At 55.0% G+C, this 19828-nt stretch overlaps 2 protein-coding genes across 3 annotated transcripts in view; both read left to right on the forward strand.

Moving 5' to 3' along the window:
• Positions 1–1939: 1939 nt before the first annotated feature.
• Positions 1940–6179, forward strand: FBL (fibrillarin). Its single transcript, XM_054010644.1, has 9 exons — positions 1940–2046; positions 2567–2641; positions 3116–3295; positions 3653–3747; positions 3992–4162; positions 4375–4507; positions 4930–5042; positions 5619–5764; positions 5959–6179. Exons 1-9 carry the CDS (start codon positions 2037–2039, stop codon positions 5981–5983), a joined length of 948 nt encoding a protein of 315 aa, XP_053866619.1. The 5' UTR covers positions 1940–2036; the 3' UTR covers positions 5984–6179.
• A 2343-nt stretch (positions 6180–8522) lies between these two features.
• Positions 8523–19828, forward strand: part of LOC128826996 (dual specificity tyrosine-phosphorylation-regulated kinase 1B-like) — a 30556-nt gene continuing 19250 nt past the window's right edge. The window contains exon 1 of one of the 2 annotated variants that reach the window (XM_054010632.1): positions 8523–8733. In XM_054010632.1, coding sequence (XP_053866607.1) covers positions 8523–8733 — 211 coding nt within the window. The remainder of the gene's footprint in view (positions 8734–19828) is intronic. The other variant, XM_054010634.1, reaches the window with a different exon arrangement.

Below are 19828 nucleotides of genomic sequence, written 5' to 3' on the forward strand. Positions count from 1 at the left end.
ACCCTTCCCCAAAGTCTCCGGCCCAACTCTGCCCTCTCCCTGCCCCTATTAGACCCCTTCCCCAAATCTCTGCCCCGGCCCCGCCTCTTCCTCCAGCCCGCCGTGTTCCCCCTCCCCCTCTCCCAGCTGGGAGCTAAGGGGAGGAGGCAGAGGCGGAGCAGAGCTGGGGCAGGGCGCTGACGGTGGGTGCAGGGCACCCACCAATTTTTCCCTGTGGGTGCTCCAGCCTTGGAGCCTATGAAGGGGGGGGGGAGGGGAGCATGGGGGAGCATTTTTAAAATGTTTGTTGATTTAAATTTTCACAGTTGGAAATTATGCGGGGGTGGGAAAATGTCAGACAGTAATTATTTAATGACAATAGACATTGAGATCCAAACAGTTAAAGATTTATAAAAATTGTCAACATCACATACACAAAGCAAACAGCTTTAAATCAAACTCTAATACGGTCTCAAGCAGCGTTTATCTTACATTGCCTCTCTATAAATTTTCAATTATTATTGATGGAAATATTTTTTTGTTTGTTTCTGAAATTGATGTTTACAGACATTCACTGATAAAAATCTACTTCCAATCTCTATGCAATACTTTAATATAAAAGTTGAAATGAAATGAGTGTAAGCATTGTGACACTATCGAAACAATAATATTTCAAAGGTCCCAAATTGATTTTTTTTTTTTAATTTTCCTTTCATGGGAAATTTTTGTTTCACTAGAAATTTTGAATTTTAGGGGGAATATTTTTCATGGGAAATTTTGGAAGTTTTTTGCAGGAAATTTGGGAAAAAATTGATTTTTTCCATGAGAAGTTTCAGATTTTTTTTAAGCAGAAAATTGTGATTTAAAAAGAAATCATGGGAATTTTTTATTAATTTTTTTTTTGTGGGGGAAATTTCAGACTTTTGGTTTTGCTGGAAATTTTGGGGGGATATTTTTCCAGGGAAAATTTCAGAATTCTTTTTACAGGAAATTTTTAATTAAAAAAAATTATGAAAAATTTCAGAATTTTTGTTTAGGGGGTAAATTTGAATTTTGGGGGGCAATTTTTTTTCTTTGGGCAATTTTGGAGTTTTTATTTCACAGGAGATTGATTTTTTCAAAAATTAATTTTCCATGAGAAAATTTGGAATATTTCATAGGAAATTTTGATTTTCTTTTACTTTTGTGGGAAATTTATTGCATTAAAATGTTTGGAATATTTGTTTTGCAGAAATTAAAAAAAATTCCATGGGACATGTCAGATTTTGTTCATGGGAAATATTGAATTTTGGGGGGGAACTGTTTCCAGCATGAAATTTCAAAATTTTTGTTTCATAGGAAATTTGACTTTCCTGTGGGGCAAAATCCCGCGGTTTATAGATTAATTAGACCATAAGAGCTGCGAGACTGGGTTCAACCAAGGGTCCATCTAGCCCGATATCCTGTCTCCGACAGAGGCCCAGCCATACCACAGCTTCAGGAGCAGAGCACAGCACAGGGCAATTTTGGAGTGATCCACCCCTCCTTCCCTCCCTCTTTCTGGCAGTCAGAGGTTTAGGGTTGGCTGGAGCACAGGGTTGCATCCTTGGCCATCTCAGCTAATAGCCAAAGAACTTATCCAGGCCTTTTTTGAGCTCAGCTACACGTGCTACAATTACAGTGGCAAGGAGTTCCACAGGTTAACAGATTCATGCACTCCACTATTATCCCGCAGGGTGCCCCAGCTTGCTCGATGTTTGGCCTCCCTGGGCTGCACTCCAGTCCTCATTACCCTGCCAGCCACCTGGCCTCATCAGCCCTGACGGGGAGGAGGGGCGATGTCCGTGCCCCGCAACCCCTGCCCTGAAGCAGGACACGGGGATTGCTACACGCATCCGTGTCGGGGTGGCTGCGCGCATGCGCCGGCGGCGGCGACTACATTTCCCGTGGTGCCTCCTGCCGGCGGGCTGAGCGGAGCTGTTGTGCGCATGCGCAGCCAGGGTTCTTCTGGAGCAGGGCTGCGCGTGCGCGGGTGGCTCTGTTTGCAGTGTGGCGGCTCGCGGCGCTAGGGGAGCAGCATGAGGCCAGGTGAGCGCGGGCGGCCCACGTGGGCGCCTGTGGCCCGGGGTGTGTGTGTCTCCGTGTCCCCGCAGAGGGGGCCGGTCGGGGGGGGGCTGATGAAGGGTGGCGGTCAGTGGGGGGAGTCACGTGGCGGGGGGGGACGCGTGTCCGGGGGGGGGTTGAGGGGGTCACTGTCTCTGGGAGATGGGGTTTGGGGGGTACCGTGGGGATCGTGTCTCCGAGGGGAGGGGCGCGGACGGAGGGTGCTGGAGAGATGCCGGGGGGCAGGGCGGATGTGGAATATCAGGTGGGTGGATGTGGGGTGGGAGCCCCATGTCCCTGGGAAAGGCTGGGGAGGGGGGCCAGGGGGGGATACTGCGGGGGGGGGGCGTATCCCTGGGAAGAGCGGTGATGGTTGGGGAGCGGTGTTGGACTGCAGGCCGATCTCTGTCTCTCCCCTGGTTTTGGAGGTGTGGGTGTGGGGCGTGTTGGGGTGCTGGGGGGGGAGTGTTGGGGTGCCGTCTCTAACTCTCTGTCCTGGATGCAGGTTTCAGCCCCCGCGGGGGGCGTGGTGGATTCGGGGACCGTGGAGGAGGCCGAGGGGGCTTCCGGGGAGGCCGAGGTATGTGCCCTGTGTGCCCTAGTGGCATCACTAAGTCTAGAGGAACTTTGTGGTCAGGGAGGAGTGCCTGACCGGGGAACCAGCCCTTCTCCCTGGCTGTTTCTAGCGCCCTCTTCCCCCCTTCTCCCCCCGTCCCAGCCTGGCTGTGCAACATCCACTGTTGCAGCCGTGTCTGCAGGGTCTCCCTGTCCAGTGAATGCTGGGAGAACTGTGCCCGGCTTCGCACAGTGGCCATTGTCCATGCAGTCAATGTCCACCCTGAGCCAGAGTGTATCCTGCCCCAGCTCTATCGGGGTGCCCTGGCCAAACCCCTGCCTGAGACATTTCCCCCTGTGTGATCTCAGAGGGACATTGGTCCCCTTCACATCCTGTCCCAAAGAGTCCAGCTGCTGTGCCCCTCCCCTTTCCACACAAGGCAGGGGTGCTGGTACAGGGGGACATGCGTGTTACTCCCATCTCCTCTCTCCCTTGTAGGTGGTGGGTTTAGATCTCCAGGTGGAAGCGATGGAGGCTTCAGAGGAAGAGGAGGCGGCAGCGGTGGTTTCCGAGGAAGAGGCGGGCCAGGCCGGGGCGGCCGTGGAGGCGGAGGTCGGGGTGGCCGAGGAGGGTTTAGAGGAGGCAAGAAGGTGACTGTGGAACCCCATAGGCATGAAGGTAACCAGCCAGGCCATGGGTGCTGGAGCGGCATGAGATGCTCCAGTTCTTCCTCCCGGAGCAGTGGGGGCCGTGTGGCCAAGGTGGTCTGTCCGAATGGGAGCAGGGTGGCGCTGGGGTTCATGACCAGATACTGGGCCGTGCTTGATCGGGGCACTGGGGCTGAGCACGGTGCAGTGTTTCTGATGCTGCTCTTGGGAGGTTGCACGGCTGAGCCATGGCTTGGTTGCCCAGCTGAGATCCCCTCATGATTCTCAGGAGTGTTTGACTACTTCCCGTAGCTGGGCGTGTTCTCCCTGCTTGGAGAGGGGGCTCCTCCTGCTCTGATGGCTTCCCATCTCTTTCCCTCCATCCCAGGCGTCTTCATCTGCAGGGGGAAGGAGGATGCGCTGGTGACAAAGAATCTGGTGCCTGGCGAGTCTGTGTATGGGGAGAAGAGGATCTCAGTGGAGGTAGGCGGGCTTGCCAGGCACTGGTTGAGGGGAGGTTCAGGTGAGCACTGCCCGTGCCAGGACTCGGGGGTGGGATGGTGCCAGCCTGCCTGGGCAGCTCCAGTGTTACCGGAGCTGGTGCTGTCACAGCAGGGAGGGCGTTGGGGGGTGGGGGCGGATGCCGCTATTGAGCATGCTTACAGCCAGCTGGAAGCCCCCCGGGGAGCTGAGCAGCTCATCTCTGACCCCGCTGCTCTCTCCACAGGACAGCGAGCTGAAGGTGGAGTACCGCGCCTGGAACCCCTTCCGCTCCAAGCTGGCGGCGGCCATCCTGGGCGGCATCGATCAAATCCACATCAAGCCGGGAGCCAAGGTCCTGTACCTGGGAGCTGCCTCCGGGACCACGGTCTCGCACGTCTCTGATATTGTGGGGCCGGTAAGGAGCCTTTCCCTCCAGAGCCACTGCTGGGCCTGGGTCTGTAACGGGGTGGGAGGCGGGGAGGAGGTGATCTAGAGGGCCTGACTCAGCTGTGTTGAAAGAGGACAGTGCCTGGTTGCCTTGCAGTGTCGGGGTGGGGTGGCAGGGAGAAGAGAGGCTGCTCTGCTCTTGCGGGGAGATGGCTGACCTCGGCTCTCTGCCGCACCCAGGAAGGTCTGGTCTACGCTGTGGAGTTCTCCCATCGCTCGGGCCGCGACCTCATCAACGTGGCGAAGAAACGCACCAACATCATCCCCGTCATTGAGGACGCGCGGCACCCGCACAAGTACCGCATGCTGATCGGTGAGTGCTGTGGGGGGACAGGCTACAGAGCGAGGATCCCCCGCCATGCCCAGGATCCAGTAACTCCCCACCTCTGCTGATAGGAATGGCTTTCTCAGCGGGGGGGAGGCCACAGAGTGAGGTCCCTCCCATCATGCCCAGGGTCCTGTAACCCCCACAGAACGGTTTCCCTAGCTGTGGGGGGAGCTACCAAGAGAGGTTCTCCGCCATGCACAGAGCCTGAGCTGCTGCTCCCCACTTGCACCAGGGGACATTGGGGTTCCCTCTCCCCAGCTGCTGTCTTGGGTGTCTTCTGAGCAGCAGGCTGGAGGCCCCCTGCGCTCGGGCTGGATTGCGGGGTGTTGAGGGGATGGGCCTGGCGCTGCCCCCTGGCTGCGGGGATGGTGGAGGCAGGCATCTAAACCACCCTCTTCTTTCTGCAGGGATGGTGGACGTGATCTTTGCTGATGTGGCCCAGCCTGACCAGTCGCGCATTGTGGCCCTAAACGCTCACAACTTCCTGAAGAACGGAGGGCACTTCGTCATCTCCATCAAGGTAACGGCAGCAGGGCCTGGCTTCTGCTACTCTCAGTGCCCCGTGGGCTGTCTAATGTTTGGGCTCAGTGGGGAGCCTCCTGGTCACTTGTTCCTGGTTATTCCAGTAGTCCCCAGGGATCAGGGGGGTTTAGTGCGCAAGGTGCTGCACAAGAATAGAGTAACTCCCCTGCGCTGCAGTCCTGTGCATTGGGATCTATTTTTGGGGTCCTGTGGGCCATCTCCTCTGGCCCATGCTGGATCCCCTGGGCTGCAGTCCCTGTACATTGTGGTGTCTTTTGGGGAGGAGGCGGGGGGAAGGGGGCGTAGGTTGTCTCCTGGCCCAAGCTGAATCCCCTGGGCTTGCAGGCACCATGTGCAGACGTCCTCTCTTGTGGAGGTCTGCTGGATCTCCTGGGCCAGAGCTGGTCCCTCCAAGCCCTCAACCGGAGGACCCTGTGTGGTCCCTGAAGGAGGGGGATCAGCTATAGGGCAGGTCCAGGGCTGGCAGGGAAGCAGCACTGGGAGGGGATACCTAGTGACAGGATCGCTCGTAGAGCGGGGGAAAGCTGCTTAGCTGCTCACGGCTTCCTTCCAGGCCAACTGCATCGATTCCACAGCGGCGCCTGAGGCCGTCTTCGCCTCCGAGGTGAAGAAGATGCAGCAGGAGAACATGAAACCCCAGGAGCAGCTGACGCTGGAGCCCTACGAGCGAGACCATGCTGTGGTGGTGGGGATTTACAGGTACGGCTGCACCGATGTGAGAGGTGGGGTTGGGGAGGAGACAATGGCTGGGTTTGCCCAGCGGAGGGATTGGGGATGTCTATGTACCCCCAATGGGAACGTGCATGCAGGTGCGGTGGGGAAACGCTTGCCCTGTGGGGCTGGGAGACCGCTCTGTTTGGAGCATGGATCTAGCCCTTGTCTTTCTATTCCAGACCTGCCCCCAAACAGAAGAAGTAGCATCTCCTTGGAGCTCCTTGTTACTGGGCCACCAGGCCGGATTCTATCGTCTGCTGGCATTGGGCCTGGGAGTGCTCCCTGGGTGTGGGGTCATCTTGCTGCCCACCCTCCCTCTCCCACGGGACTCGTTTCTATTCTGCTTTGTGGATTTTTTTTTTCTTCAGATGTATTTTTATTAAAATATGGGAAAATGGTAGCAGCAGGTTTGTGTGTGCTGGGCAGGCAGTTCACACGCATGAGTAGTGACCCTATCTTCAGTGGCTTCCACTTGGGCCATTTGCCCTGCTCCCCTCCAACTCTGAGGGTGACTGTCGGCCTAGGGAAGCTCAGTGCCTGCTGGGGACGGGTGTGAGTTTGGCCTGGTGGGGGAGGTGACTGCCCCCAGCCCTGGGGGGAGTGTCTCTGGGGGAAGCCGGGGAGGCCTGTTCCTTGATCTCTCTAAAGGGGGCAGGGGGGATTGGCAGGGTACCTGGAGAGGGTAGAGTTGCCAACCCTCCTGGTTTCACCGGGAGTCTCTTGGAATTGGGCTTGATGTCCCGGAGGCTACTGAAGCCCATCTGGGAGATTTTAGGCTGCTAAAAGTCTGGCTGCCTAGCTGGGCAAAGGCAGGCTCCCTGGCTCTATCCTGCTCCCGGAAGTGGTGGTATGTCCCTGCAGGCCCTAGGCCAGTGGTTTTTAAACTGCGGGTCTGGGTCGCGGTGGCTTTGGTCAGCATTGCCAACCGGGCTGTTAAGTCCCATTGATGGTGCTGCCTGGCTAAGGCAGGCTAGTCCCTCCCTGTTCTGACATCGCACTGCGCCCTGGAAGTGGCCAGCAGCAGGTCTGGCTGCTGGTGGGGGGGGCCCACAGGTGGAGGCGGTGCCTGCAGGCGAGAACCACGTGGAACCACTTGGGGACCTCTGCCTAGGAGCTGGGCCTGCTGCTGGCTGCTTCTGGGGTGCAGCACGATCCACAGTGCCGGGACAGGCAGGAAGCCTGCCTTAGCACCCCGCTGCACTGCTGACCAGGAGCTGTCCGAGGTAAGCCCATGCCCCAGTCCTGAGCCCCCTCTAAATCTGGAGCCCCTTCCTGCACTCAAAACCCCTCATCCCCAGCTCCACCCCCAGCTTGGAGCCTTGACACCCCTCCCATACCCCAACCCTCTGCCCCAGCCCTGAGCCCTTCCCACACCCCAAACCCCTTATCTGTTGAGTTGCAGGCATCAACAAATTTCTTCAAGGGGGTCGCCAGAGAAAAAGTTTGAAAACCACTGCCCTAGGTGCAGGGGTGGCCAGGGGCTCTCTGCATGCTGCCCCTGCCCCAAGTGCCAACTCAGCAGCTCCCATGGGCTGGGAAAGGGGCACTGTGGCCAGTGGGACCTGCGGGGGCGATGTCTGCCGGCAGGGGAAGCACGGAGAGCCTCCTCGCTGCCCATGAGCCTAGGAGCCCATGCTGGACATGTCGCTTGTGGGAGCGACCCATGGTAAGCACCTCCGGGCCGGAGCCTGAACCCCTTCCCGTGCTGTTGCCCCAGTCTGCTCCTGCACCCTAACTCCCTCCCCCAGGCTCAGCCTAGAGCCCCCTCCCACCCTTTGAATCTCTCGGCCCCAGCCTAGAGCCTGCACCCCATCCCAGGCTGGTGAAAGTGAGGGTGGGGAAGAGTGACGCAGGGAATGGGATGGGAGTGAGTGGGGTATGGGTGTTTGGGTTTGTGAGGCTGGACAGTTGGCAACCCTAGGGTGGCAAGTATCAGGGGGTAGCCGTGTTAGTCTGTATCTACAGAAACAACGAGGAGTCTGCTGGCACCTTAAAGACTAACAGATTTATTTGGGCATAAGCTTTCGTGAGTAAAAACCTCACTTCTTCGGGTGGGTTATGGTGGGGAGCCCTGGGACTGCTGGGGGGCGAGGGGGGAGGATTTGCCCTGGGGGAGGGGCTGGCACTGGGCGATCCCCAAGGGTGGGGGGACAGGTAGGGGGCGGGGTTAATGGGAGGAATGCTGCAGGGGCCAGGGCCAGCCACGTGGGGGTGGGGAGAGGTCAGTAAGGGGCGGGGCCTATGGGCATTCTGTTCGGAATGGGCGGGATCATAGGAGGAAACGCCCTGGCCCCAGCCCCCTCCGAAGGGTGAGGGTACCCTTCAGAGAAGGGGTGGGGCTGCTCGTCGAATCCCCTGATTGGCTGGGGATGCGCATGCGCAGTTCGCGGCTCCCCCCGCCGGCGCCTGTGGCTTGCGTGCGGAAGAGAGGTCACGTGCCGGCGCGTGCCCTGTGCGGGAATGGGGGGAAGCGCCTGCGCACCGCCAGGAGAGGTCACGTGGTACTTCAGTACCAATGAGGCAATAGCGTCGGCGATAATTTATGACACCATCAAACGGCTCCTCAGTCACTTGTCAGGGCTCTTCCGCATGCGCATTTCGTCCCGTTGATTTTGGTCACGCGCTCGTTCCGTAACACGCATGCGTAGATTCATTCTGGTCAGTCCCATCACGTGGGCTGCCGGCCGCGCGCGTGCGCACGCCTTCTGGTTGGCCCGGATCACGTGGGCGGCCGGCGTGGCGCATGCGCAGTGCCCTGGCGGCGGCGGCGGTTTGTTGTGGTCGCCATTTTTTGTTGCATTACTGGGAAATCCCGGGGCGCGCGCAGGAGCCGCCCGACTGGACCGGGACCCGCCGCCGGGGGGCGCCGCCCGCAGCGGGACGGGACTGGGACCCGCCTCCGCCCGCGCCGGGCCGGGCCCGCCAGAGACCCCCCGCCAGGGCCGCTGCCGCAGGTGAGACCGGCCGCGACCCCCCCCGCCCGGGGCCCGCCCCAGTCCCGTATCCTCGGCCCCGCCCGGGACCCGCCCCCGGGACCCGCACCGGCCCCGGGACTGGCCCCTCCCACGTCCTCCTGGGATCTGAACCGGCCTCGGTTCCTTCGCCGCCCCGCCGCCGAGATCCGACCTGGCCCCTCGCCGCCCGGGCCCAGCTTCCTTCCTTCTTCCCTCCCATCCCCGTGCCCGTGCCCGGCCTGTGCCCCCGTGCGGGGCATCCCCAACTTCCTTCCTTCCTTCTCAGCCCGGGATCCTCCCCTCCCCTCCCTCCCTCCCTCTTCTCACTGGGCAGCTGCCCCCAGGAACCCCAACGGGAAACTGCCCCCCTGCCCGTATTCATTTTGACCCCCCACTCCCCCCAGGACGACTTTTTCTCTGTATGTCCCCACCCTGAATCCCCCTCTCCTGTCAGGGCTGCTGCCACAGGTGAGACGGGCCTGGCACCAGCCCCTGGCCGGAGACCAGCTGCCCAGAACGCCATATCTCTATCCCCTCCTTCTTTTGCCTAGGACCTGACCCTCTGCCCCCCGGTACCCCTGCCTGGCCCAGTATCGATTCCTTCCCCTGGCCCCACCAGAAACCCTAGTTATCTGCCAGGGTCACTGCCATGGGTGGGCCCACCTCCACCACTAATTCCCCACCTGTCCTGCCAGGGACGCTGCCGCAGGTGAGACTAGCCAGGGTCCCTGCTCCATGCTTGGAGCCTCATCTGTCTGGAACCACTCTGCTGTACCTAGCATAGATTTCCCTCCCTCTCCCCCACCCCCCCAACTCCTGGGAACTGACTCCTTACCTTGTCCCGCTGTATGTACCCTGGATGCCGCCCTGAAATTATCCTGCTGTACCGGGTCTTGTTCTTCCTACCTGGGAGCTGACCCTCCAGGATCTAACCTGCCTCAGAAATCGATCTACTCTTGCCCTGCTCTACCTGTCTTGGAACCCACCATAAAGAAAGTGAGCCCTTGCATCTTGCCCCAGAGCCCCTGGCCCACTGTATTTGTACCTGGCCCTGGATCCCATCACTCAGAAAGCGATCTCTGTTGCCCCATTGCACCTGTCCTGGAACTCACTGCCCAGGAAGTAACTTCCCCTTTCTCCATAGCCCTCTGCCTGCTGTAGCTGCTCCTGAATCAGCCACTTGGCAACCCCCCATGACCTCTGGGAACACCCTGTACTTCACCCACGAACTTCAGCCCCATCTCCTCTCACAAAGCATTGTTTTCACTGAATGTCACCTGAAAAATTCCCCACGGGAACCCCACCCCCAGAAACCTGCCTGAAACTGTCTTGCCCACACCCGGGACCCACCTGGAATCTCTACCCATTGCATTTTCTCACCCCCCCCCCAATATCTCCCTGCACATGCCCCAGGAGAACCCTGATCCCACATGGGTATCCCTGATGTCTGGACCCTGGGAACCCTGTTACATTTGTCATCCCGCAAAAGCACATGGAAACTCCTTTCTCTTTTGGTACTGTCTGGAAACTGCCCCCTCCTTCCTCCCCCTCACATCTGTTACCACTTGAAAACTCTCTCCTGATGCTGTTTGCGGACCCTCAATTTTTCCCCCTTAGGTACCATCACTATGTTTCCCTCCCCTACTGCTTGGGTGGCACTTTTGATCTTCCATGGTACCTCCTAGAAAACTGCTCTTATATGCTGCTTAGGGCCCTGTCCCAATCCGTGCTAACCCCCCGAACTATGCAGCCCATTCCTGTTCCACTCCAAGGAACATGGCCCCCTCCTGGGAACCTGGAATCCCTCTCACCTCATTTCCCTATCTAATTCTGACAGCCCTTTCCTGCCCTGGTCCTACACCATCCCAGGTATCACCTCCTAGCCCTACCTGATCCACTTTCACTCTCTCCCCAAGCTTTGAGAGGTGATGGGGTGATCTTGGTCTGGGTGGAGTTTTCGCTAGTGGGGGTGTGTGTGTGTCTGGGGTGAGGCCTGCACTCTACGGGGTATCTGCACCGGGGGAAGGGAAGTTGTTTTCGCTTGGTGCTTTGTGGGGAATATCTGCATTGGAGTGATGCAGATCTGGGATGGGGTGAATCCAAGTTTGAACAGGGACTGTGTGGTATGGATCTAGGATGAGGGGGTCTGGGCAGGGCCGGAGCAGGTCTGGGATGGAGGGCATCTGGTTTGGACAGGCCGGTGTGGTGGGGGGATCTGTACGGAGGGGTGCAACTGCAGCACTTTAAGTGTAGGCCTGCCCTCGGTTCCCCTTACTGAGAGCAAGTCTACACTACAAAATTAAGTTGACCTAAGTTACGTCCACATATAGCCACTGCAGTAATTGAATCGGTTTTACATGTCCACACTATGCTTCTTGTGTTGGCTGTGTGTTCCCTCACCAGGAGCACTTGCATCGATTTAACTGCCAGTGTGTGGCATTGCGGGATGGTTTCTGAAAGGCAGCAACAGTCGATATAAGCAACGCCACATCTACCTAACTATATCAACCTAAGCGCTACTCCTCTTGCGGAGGTGGAGTTAAGTCGGTGTAGTGGGCGAGTGACATTGGTGGGAGCTACATTTTAGTGTAGACACTTAACAGAGTTAGTTCGACGTAAGCTGCCTTCTGTCAACCTAACTAGTGTAGACCAGGCTTGAGTGTCTGTGCAGTCACCCACCAGTCAGTTGTCCATCGAGTCTCCCAATAGAAATGAGGGGTGAAACCCATTTCCCAGAGTCAAACAGAAATATGGTTCTGGGGGTGATGGGCCTCATTCTGGCTGCACAGATGCTGGAAGAGGCCGCGGCTGTTGGTGCTTTTTGCAGGGCACGTTTACATGCACATATGAGTGCAGTCATTCCGGTTTGTTTCCTAGCAGAGTTTGGAGAGTGTTGCTCCCAGGGGAGTGGGGAGAGCAAAAGACTGTGTCTGGTTCAGTTCTGATCTGGCTGGGCTCCTTGACTCTGGGGTGCTGCCTGTGAGAGGGCAGCCGTGTGGGTTTGGAGTTCTGGCACCGCTGGAGAGCCTACGGCTCGCGGCTGGTGTCTGGTCTCAGGGCGTCTCCCTTCCTCAGGGTCTGCTGGATTTGCCATTGCTCTGGTGGACTGATCAGGTTGTAACTACTCCAGAACTTATGGCCTTGACGTAAGCTTGAGTGTTAATTTTCTCCCCTCCCTATGGGCCAGCCCCATGTGAGTTTCTGTCTCCCACCTGCCCCACTCCGTGTGCCTGCCACCTGCCATTTCCTCTCCTCCCCCTCCTACCCAATGCGTCTGTCCCCATCCCTCCTACCGGTTCCCTCAATGGGCCTGCCTCTATCTCCTGGCCGTCTCCCTTTCCCTGTTTCCCCGGTAGTAGAAGGAAGGGACTCCTGGAACAACAGTAGCTATCTGTTTGTTCGTGTTAAGGCTTAGTTGGAAGGGGATCTTTCTGTCTCGCTGTGGGAAGTGGCAGTCAGGGGCTCTCCCAGTTTAATGACTCTGGAGTTCCTAGAGTCTCTTGCTCTGAGAGGGCAGCCATCCCAGTTCTTAGAGCAGTAGCCAAGAACTTGGGAGACCCAGGTTCAGTTCCCTGCTCCACCACAGTCTCCCTGCGTGGCCTTGACCAAGTCATTTAGCTGCTTTGTGCCTCAGTTTCCTCATCTGTATCAGATGGATAATGGCACTCAGATCCTGTTGTGGTGCGAGCCATGTAAGTACATAAGATAGAGAGAGGAGTGGAGCCTGTCCCTGAGAGTGCCAGAGCTGTTAGCTGGGCCAGGAGGAGGTGATGGTGGGTGTCTGAACCCATCCCAGGTGGCAGATGCATGCTGGGGCCACCCAAAGCATTTTAACTCTGCCCACATAGGTTGCCCTGGGAGAGCCATGTCTGTCCGTCACAAAGCGGGTAATACTTCCTAATGAAACGGCCAGTGTGATGGACAGGTGCTCAAGAACTGATTGGAAGCTGTTTGGGGCAGGGACTGTCCATTCAATCTGTGTCTGTACAGCACCTAGCACAAGGAAGATCTGGTTCATGACTGGGGCACTTAGGCCCTACCATAATAAACTTAGCCCCTACCGTAATACACCTAACAAAACAATAACGTACCGTTCCTGGCCCAGTGGTGTCCTGGTCTATTAGTAGGGCTCTTAGGTGTATTTCAGTACCATCTAATAAATAAAGTGCTTCACCCAGGACAGTGAGGTCCATGACCGGGGGCTCCCAAGCACTGCCGTAATACACCTAATAAATACTAATGTACAGCGTCTAGCGCAGGGGGAGCCTTGTCTATGCTGGGAGTTCCTAGGCACTACCCTAATACACCTAATAATAAGGTACAGCACCTAGCACAGTGGGAGTCTTGTCCATGCTGGGGGTTCGTAGGCATAGGAACTACCATAATACACCTAATAAATAATAATATACTGCGCCTAGCACAATGGGGCCTGGACTATGACTTGTCCTTCTAGGGCTACCACAGTAATAAGTGCCGTGCTGAACCCTGACAGGATCCTGCCTCCTAACCCCTAGGAAGGGCGGTTTATGTCCCAGAGCAGCAGCTTTTATATCCCTTATTCTTAAAAAATCCCATGTAATATAATTCTGATGTTTTCATTATTCAGCCCCATTACGAATGCCTTTCTCAGTCCTGGCCCCTCTCTTGCGGCTGTGAGTTCCGCAGGTGAACAGGGTTGTGTCTACAAAAACAACTTTTCCTTTAATCGGGTTGCTTTATCTTTTGCCTCCCCAGCAGTAATATGAAGAATCCACACAGGCCCGGCTGGGTCCCAAATAACCCTGCTTATTAAACACACACGTTTGCAAAGCCTACCTAGCATAAGTACTGCTGCTCTGACTGGCTTCTGGCCTGCAACATGGTGAGCGCTGCTAGAGAGCTCACAAACTGCTTAAAGGGTCACTGCATGGTTTTAGAGCAGTTCCCTTTTAACCAGATTGGCTGTCTGTGTTGTGAGAAAGGTGATGGGGGGCGCACCCACACTTTATACTGCTCTGGTGCGTGTCTCTAATCTTCTCTCATAAATCTTTGCTCCTGGACACACCTGTCTTTCTAGTTTTATACTGCAGCCCCATCATCATGGTATGCACCGTCCGCAAAATTAATAGCAATAGCATGTCCTTTTCTCATGGCCCCAACCCTCTGAGCAGATGCTTTGGAGGAGTCAGCCACGCTGGCCCCTGGAGCTGTTCCCTCAACAGTTTCTTTTGATTTATGAGGAAGGGTAAAAGTTTCTGGTGGTGCTCAGTTTCAGATGGGGGCAGAGTTAAGGTGCCCTGCCTGCCCCGTCAGTGTGTGTGTAGGCTGCCACCCTGGGGGGGTAGAACTGGGGACCTCCAGAACTAGAAGCATGAGCAGCTACAGCCGATCTAGAGCCAGGGCTCCTTAGGCTGTCACAGACTTGGATCCCCCGTGGATTGAGTGCAGAGAGGGAGCTGTAACACCCACTCACCAGTGGGCATTTCTGAATCTTCCAGCAGCTTGGGGCTTTCTCTAAAGTGCAGCGTTGACTGGGAACTTGTAGGCTTCCTGTTGTGTGAGTTAGATATGCCCTGGCACTGAGACTTTGCAGCCATGGTGGCGGGAGAGGGGGCTGACAGTGCCAGAGACTCTTGCTTCATGATCCTTTTGCCTGGGAAGAGACCAGGGTCTAGAAGCGCCCGAGGAGCTGGGACAGCATAATAACCATATCCTGTTAAGTGAGCGAGTGGCTGAGTTCTGCACTCCCGAGTGCCCTGCAGCTCCGGGCGCTCAGACCTGCGGTGCCATAGCAAGGCGCTGCCCTGGTTGTGAACATCGGGGAATGTCTGGGGATCCCCGGAATGGATCATGTGGTGGTGGGCGCTGGATTGCACCCCCCCACACTCCGGGGTGACATGTGAGTGATGGGGGCGCTTGAGGGAAGTTGAGCAGTGCCAACCCCACGCTCCAGGGCTGCCCTGTGTGAACTGCTTCATGGTGGCATGTGGGAGGGAGCGGCGGTGCTGTCATCCTGTGCCTCGCCCCCACTGCTCGTCCCTGCTTGTGCCTGGGTGGCGCTGCGCTCCCGGAGGAGCGGGCACTGCCTTGATCCCTCTGTGGCGCAGTGCCAGCGGCCTGGGCCCCGCTGTCTCCGGGGCAGCCGGCTGAGCGGGGAGTGGATTATTTATAGCCCTGTGTTCCTGGAAGGAGATCTGGCTCTTCCCAGGCGGGTATTTTTGGAGCCTCTCTGTCCTGCTCCTGTTTCACGCTTTGTTTGGGCATAATCGTCCCCGCTGCATCCCAGAGAGCCTAGCAACACGGGCTGCTTCCTCATTGGCTCCCTGGGATTCCAACTGGCCAATGGGGAGCCTGTTGCCATGGCAGAGGACTGTTGCACGGAGGCGACTCAGAGGCAGGCGTTCCCTAGATCTGCTGTCAGGGCATCCGGGTTGCAGCCGCCCGGTCCCAGCGAGTGGCAGGTGTCCCTCAAGCTGGGGCTGCAGGGGCCCAGAGCGGGGATCTGCTCTTCGGGCAGCGGGGCTTGATCACGCTCCCAAGTGCCCATCCTGCCCTGGCAATGGCCAGGTTTTACTTCGCAGCATCTAGCCTAGAAGCAAAGTGCAGACATGGCCCTTTGCCAGGAGATCCAGGCGCTGTGCCTTGCCAGGGTGGGTTGAAGCGCCTTGCAAGAGACAGACACCGTAAAACCGTCCTTTTCCCCTCCTGTCCTGGGCCACAGCTTGTCAGGGGATTGCAAATGGTGACAATTACATTTCCACCTTTCCAGTGAACCCCCCACCTTGCGTCATTTCCCCCTCGTTGCTGCACAGGGGGCATTCAAACTCATGAAATCCCCTGTGTGGGAGGGGCTTCTTATATCCTATGGGGCTGGGATTTGTCCTGTTATAATTACCCCCAGTTTTCAGGTACTTCCTAATCCAGGAAAATGTCACTGATTCCTGCAGATTCTAAGCGTTCAGGAAAATAGTGTCTAGCCCTTGTGGTTGGGAAGTTAAACCTTCCAGTGGTGAAGCTGAAAATGCAGTGCTGTCTTCCTGCATCTGCAGGCAGGCAGCCTGCTCGGGTGCCTCTGCCGCTGCTTATAGTTCTGCCAGGCTGCCACAGAACCAAAGGAACCAGACTCTGGTCAGAATCACCCAGATGGTTGAGCAGCTGTGAAACTGACAAGATTTGGGTCAGTTTCATTCTGCTTCTGTTGGCAAAGGTCTGAGCACCAGCAGAGGCAGGCTGCTCCCATCCTGCAGCCAGCGACTATGGTGGTGGTGGTGATGGGAGCTAATGTAACTACTATCTAGAGGCTCGCATGAATACTCAGACTGTAACCTTGTATGCAGCACCTAGCGCGGTGGAGGCCTGGTCTGTGACTAAGGCAGTACAGATAATTGAGTCTTTAAATCGTGATTTGAGGACTTCAGTAACTCATCCAGAGGTTATGAGTCTATTACAGGAGTGGATGGGTGAGAGTCTGCAACCTGCAATGTGCAGGAGGTCAGATTAGATGATTGTGATAGTCCCTTAAATAAGGCCTTGAGTCTCTGAGATACTCTGTTACACCCATCAGCAGCCTGGGAGTGTTGTTTGGACTCCCCTCTTCTCCCTGTGTATCATTTTTCTCCATGGCTCTGGGACCTTCCTGCTGCAGCCCGAGCCCAGAAATCTACAAAGCAGTGAAACAGCCCCGCAGCCCGAGCCCCGCGAGCCTGAGTGGCTGTGGGTTTTTCTTTGCTGTGTAGACGTAGCCTTAGCCTCTCTGTCCTTCAGTTTCCCCCAGTGTACAAAGGGGGTGATCGTGCTGTTCTACCACATGTATGTTGTGAGATAAATACAATAAAGATTGTGAGGTGCACAGATACAGCGGTGGTGGGAGGGGATATAAGCATATAAGATACTTCCCTCCTTGTGCCTCAGTTTCCGTCTCTGTGAAAAGGGGATAACGATCCTGGTTTGTGAAGTGCTTTGAGGTCTGTGGATGGAAAGAGCTAGCTATGAGACCTGTGTGTTCTATCTAGATAGAAAGGGATTAGTCGTCGTTGTGACAAACAAGACTAGCCAGGGCAGTTATAATCAATACTGTGACCCCCTAAAACAATCCAAGAGTTCTGGAAGAGGGATATAATCCTCTAACTGAGGAGGTAGCTTCCGGAGTCATGTTATCCCATTCCTGCCAGCAGTGAGGTGTTTCATGCCATTTCCTCTGAAGCATCTGGTGCGGATCACTTTCTGGAGACAGGATACCAGGTTAGATAGGCCCCCTGGGGTCTGAGAAGATACCGAACTTGACAGGTCCCCTGGGTCTGATCCAGGCTGGTGGCTCCTGTGGTTTGATCTTTAATCAAACTCCCTTGCAGAGTTTTGATGTTGTTTGTAAAACACCCTCTTTGCATTCAGATAAATAAGCATTGAAAAATGACTCAATTAGAGGTGCAAACCTCGTCCTGTGACTGCTGCCTTCTGAGCAGCACATGCTTCTCCAACCGTCAGAGAATAGCTGTGTCTTGTAACCCCAGTACAGAAGAGTCACTACTGTGGATGGGTAGTAGAAAATAACTGTCTGTCAGCCTGTGCTGACTTTAAACGTTAAAGCTGTTGGACCCACAAATCAAGCCAGGTTTGGGCGGGTCTGTCTCCAGTTTCCTTGAGTGCTCAGTATGATACAGCCATGGTTTTACTGGCTGAACTGCATGTAACTCCCCCACACTGAGGCTGTAATTTTCACCCATGGCTTGATGTTTAGATCTTGCTGAGGTCCACAACGTAAGCCAAGTTTGACAGGATTCTTGGAGTTACTTGTGGCTGCACATATCTCCCTCAAGGCTGGGATTTTCAAAGGAGGGTGTGCCTGGTCTAGGCACAGTTTTTGTACCAATTGAACTATTTTGTGTGTGTGTGTGTGTGTGTGTGTTATTTGCTACCAGTCATTAGATGAGTACGGCCCCTAGCATGGATGCGGATATGTTGGTATATGTCTTATAGTGGTGTAGGTATTTCCCCTTTCCCTGTTTTGATGACAAATTGGAGAATTGGTCTGAAATCAACAAGATGATATTCAGTAAAGACAAGTGCAACATATGCCACTTAGGAATTAAAAATCAAATACACAGCTACAAAATGGGGAATAATTTGGGAGGCGGTAATACTGCAGAAAAGGATCTGGGGGTTATAGTGGATCACAGATTGAATATAAGTCAACAATTTGTTGCAGGTGTGAAAAAAGGCTACTGTTGTTCTGGGGTATATTGCCAAGTGTCATATGTGAGACGTGGACGGTAATTGTCCTACTGTACTTGGCACTGAAGAGGCCTCAGGTGGAATACTGTGCCAATTCTGGGTGCCATGCGGTAAGACAGATGTGGACAAATGGGAAAGAGTCCACAGGAGAGCAACAAAAATGATCAGTTTAGAAAACCTGACCTCTGAGGAATGGTTAAAATAACTGGGCATGTTTAGTCTTGAGAAGAGAAGACTGAGTGGGGACCTGATAACAGTCTTCAAACATGTGAAGGGCTGTTATAAAGAGGATGGGGGTCAATTGTTCTCGGTGTCCACTGAAGGCAGGGCAAGCAGTAATGGGCTTTATCTGCAGCAAGGGAGATTTAGGTTAGGTATTAGGGAAAACTTTCTAGCTCTCAGGGGAGTTAAGCTCTGGAAGCTGCTTCCAGGGGAGGTTGTGGAAGCCCAGTCATTGGAGGTTTTTAAGAACAGGTTGGACTAACCCCTGTCAGGGATGGGCTAGATTTATTTGGTGCTGCCACGATGCAGGGGGTTGGACTTTATGACCTCTCGAGGTCCCTTCCAGTCCCACATTTCTGTGATTCCATAAATAGTTATAGTGATACAAGGCACCTTTGTACACCAGTAAAATTGCATCCACACGACTATTATTATTTATTACTTGTATTGTCGGAGTGCCTAGGAGCCAGGACCCCATTGCGCTAGGCGCTGGACAAACACCGGACAGAAAGGTAGTCCTTGCACCAGGGAGCTGACAGTCTAAATACAGGGAGATCGTACTGCGTTAGCTAGAGCAGCGTAGTTAAAATGGTGCAACTTTTTGTGTGTAGACAAGGTGTGAGGGTGTTGGAGGCGCTATTCACATTGCCATTCAAAAACTTCACCCAAATACAGCCGGCTGCTAGGAAGCTATTTTGTGCTTGCCCCAGACAGCGGAGCGCACCAGCCTGTGAGGAAGGATGGGCCAGTGGTTAGGGCTCTCGCCTCGAACTTGGGAGAATGGGGCTACATTCCCTGCTTCTGTCACCGACTTCCTGGGGGCAAGTCACGTAGCCTGTCTGTAAAATGGGGAAACACTGCCCTTCTTCCTGGGCTGCGAGGATGAATCCTGTGGAAATGGTTAGGCGCTCAGGTAATGCGGTAGCAGGGGTGGATAGCACAATAGAGAGAGTCGTCTGGTCCTACTTGCCTTCTGCGTTGCATTGATTGGGTGTTCAGTTTTATAAAACCTGGGAACTTCCCCCCGAGAGAGCTGGGTGAAGTGAATCTTACGCTTGTACAATATAGTTATCGAGTCAGGCAGATTAAAGTTTGTTCCTTTTGCTTTTAACTCAGCTCCGCTACCTTCCTGTCAGTTTGAATTACCTAATCCCTGTGTTCTAGCATTCCTTTTATGCCACAAGTTTAGATACACGTGTAGGGTTGTCTATGTCTGTATCTGACAAAGTACCAATCTCATTTTCCTTAAGCAAGGTCCTGCAGATGTGCTTTAATAACAAGGTCAGCATGGATTTTTCCAGTATACTTAGACTGCAGCTCTCCGCTATGCTGTCTTAGCTCGCCTTGGTGTTGCACATTGTTGGGTGATGCTGTGAATTATTTAGCAGACTAGAGGTTCTTCTGCTTTGCTTTGCTGGCTTGGGAAAGAGACACTTTTCACTTTGGTTAACTTGCGAAGTCGGACTTGGAGATCGGTTAAAGCCAGGGCTATCTGAATTGGGTGGAGGCCGTTTGAGAAGAGGTTTCAGAAGGCAAATCAGATTCACGCGTCACTAAATCAGCACCGCTCACGTGAGCTCTTAGAACAGCTGCACGCTCTGTGTACGCTCCCGGGAAGCTGTGGCTGAGTTAAGATGCTATTTCATCTTCCCCTCATCCCAAA

This window comes from Malaclemys terrapin, chromosome 21 (genome assembly GCF_027887155.1).
Source record: "Malaclemys terrapin pileata isolate rMalTer1 chromosome 21, rMalTer1.hap1, whole genome shotgun sequence".
Lineage (NCBI taxonomy): Eukaryota > Metazoa > Chordata > Testudines > Emydidae > Malaclemys > Malaclemys terrapin.

Excerpts from the sequence above, each read along its gene's own strand:
- FBL (XM_054010644.1), top strand. Across the intron at positions 4,508-4,929 it reads CAAGTACCGCATGCTGATCG|GGATGGTGGACGTGATCTTT; the intron begins GTGAGTGCTGTG and ends TTCTTTCTGCAG. Across the intron at positions 5,765-5,958 it reads GTGGTGGTGGGGATTTACAG|ACCTGCCCCCAAACAGAAGA; the intron begins GTACGGCTGCAC and ends TTTCTATTCCAG.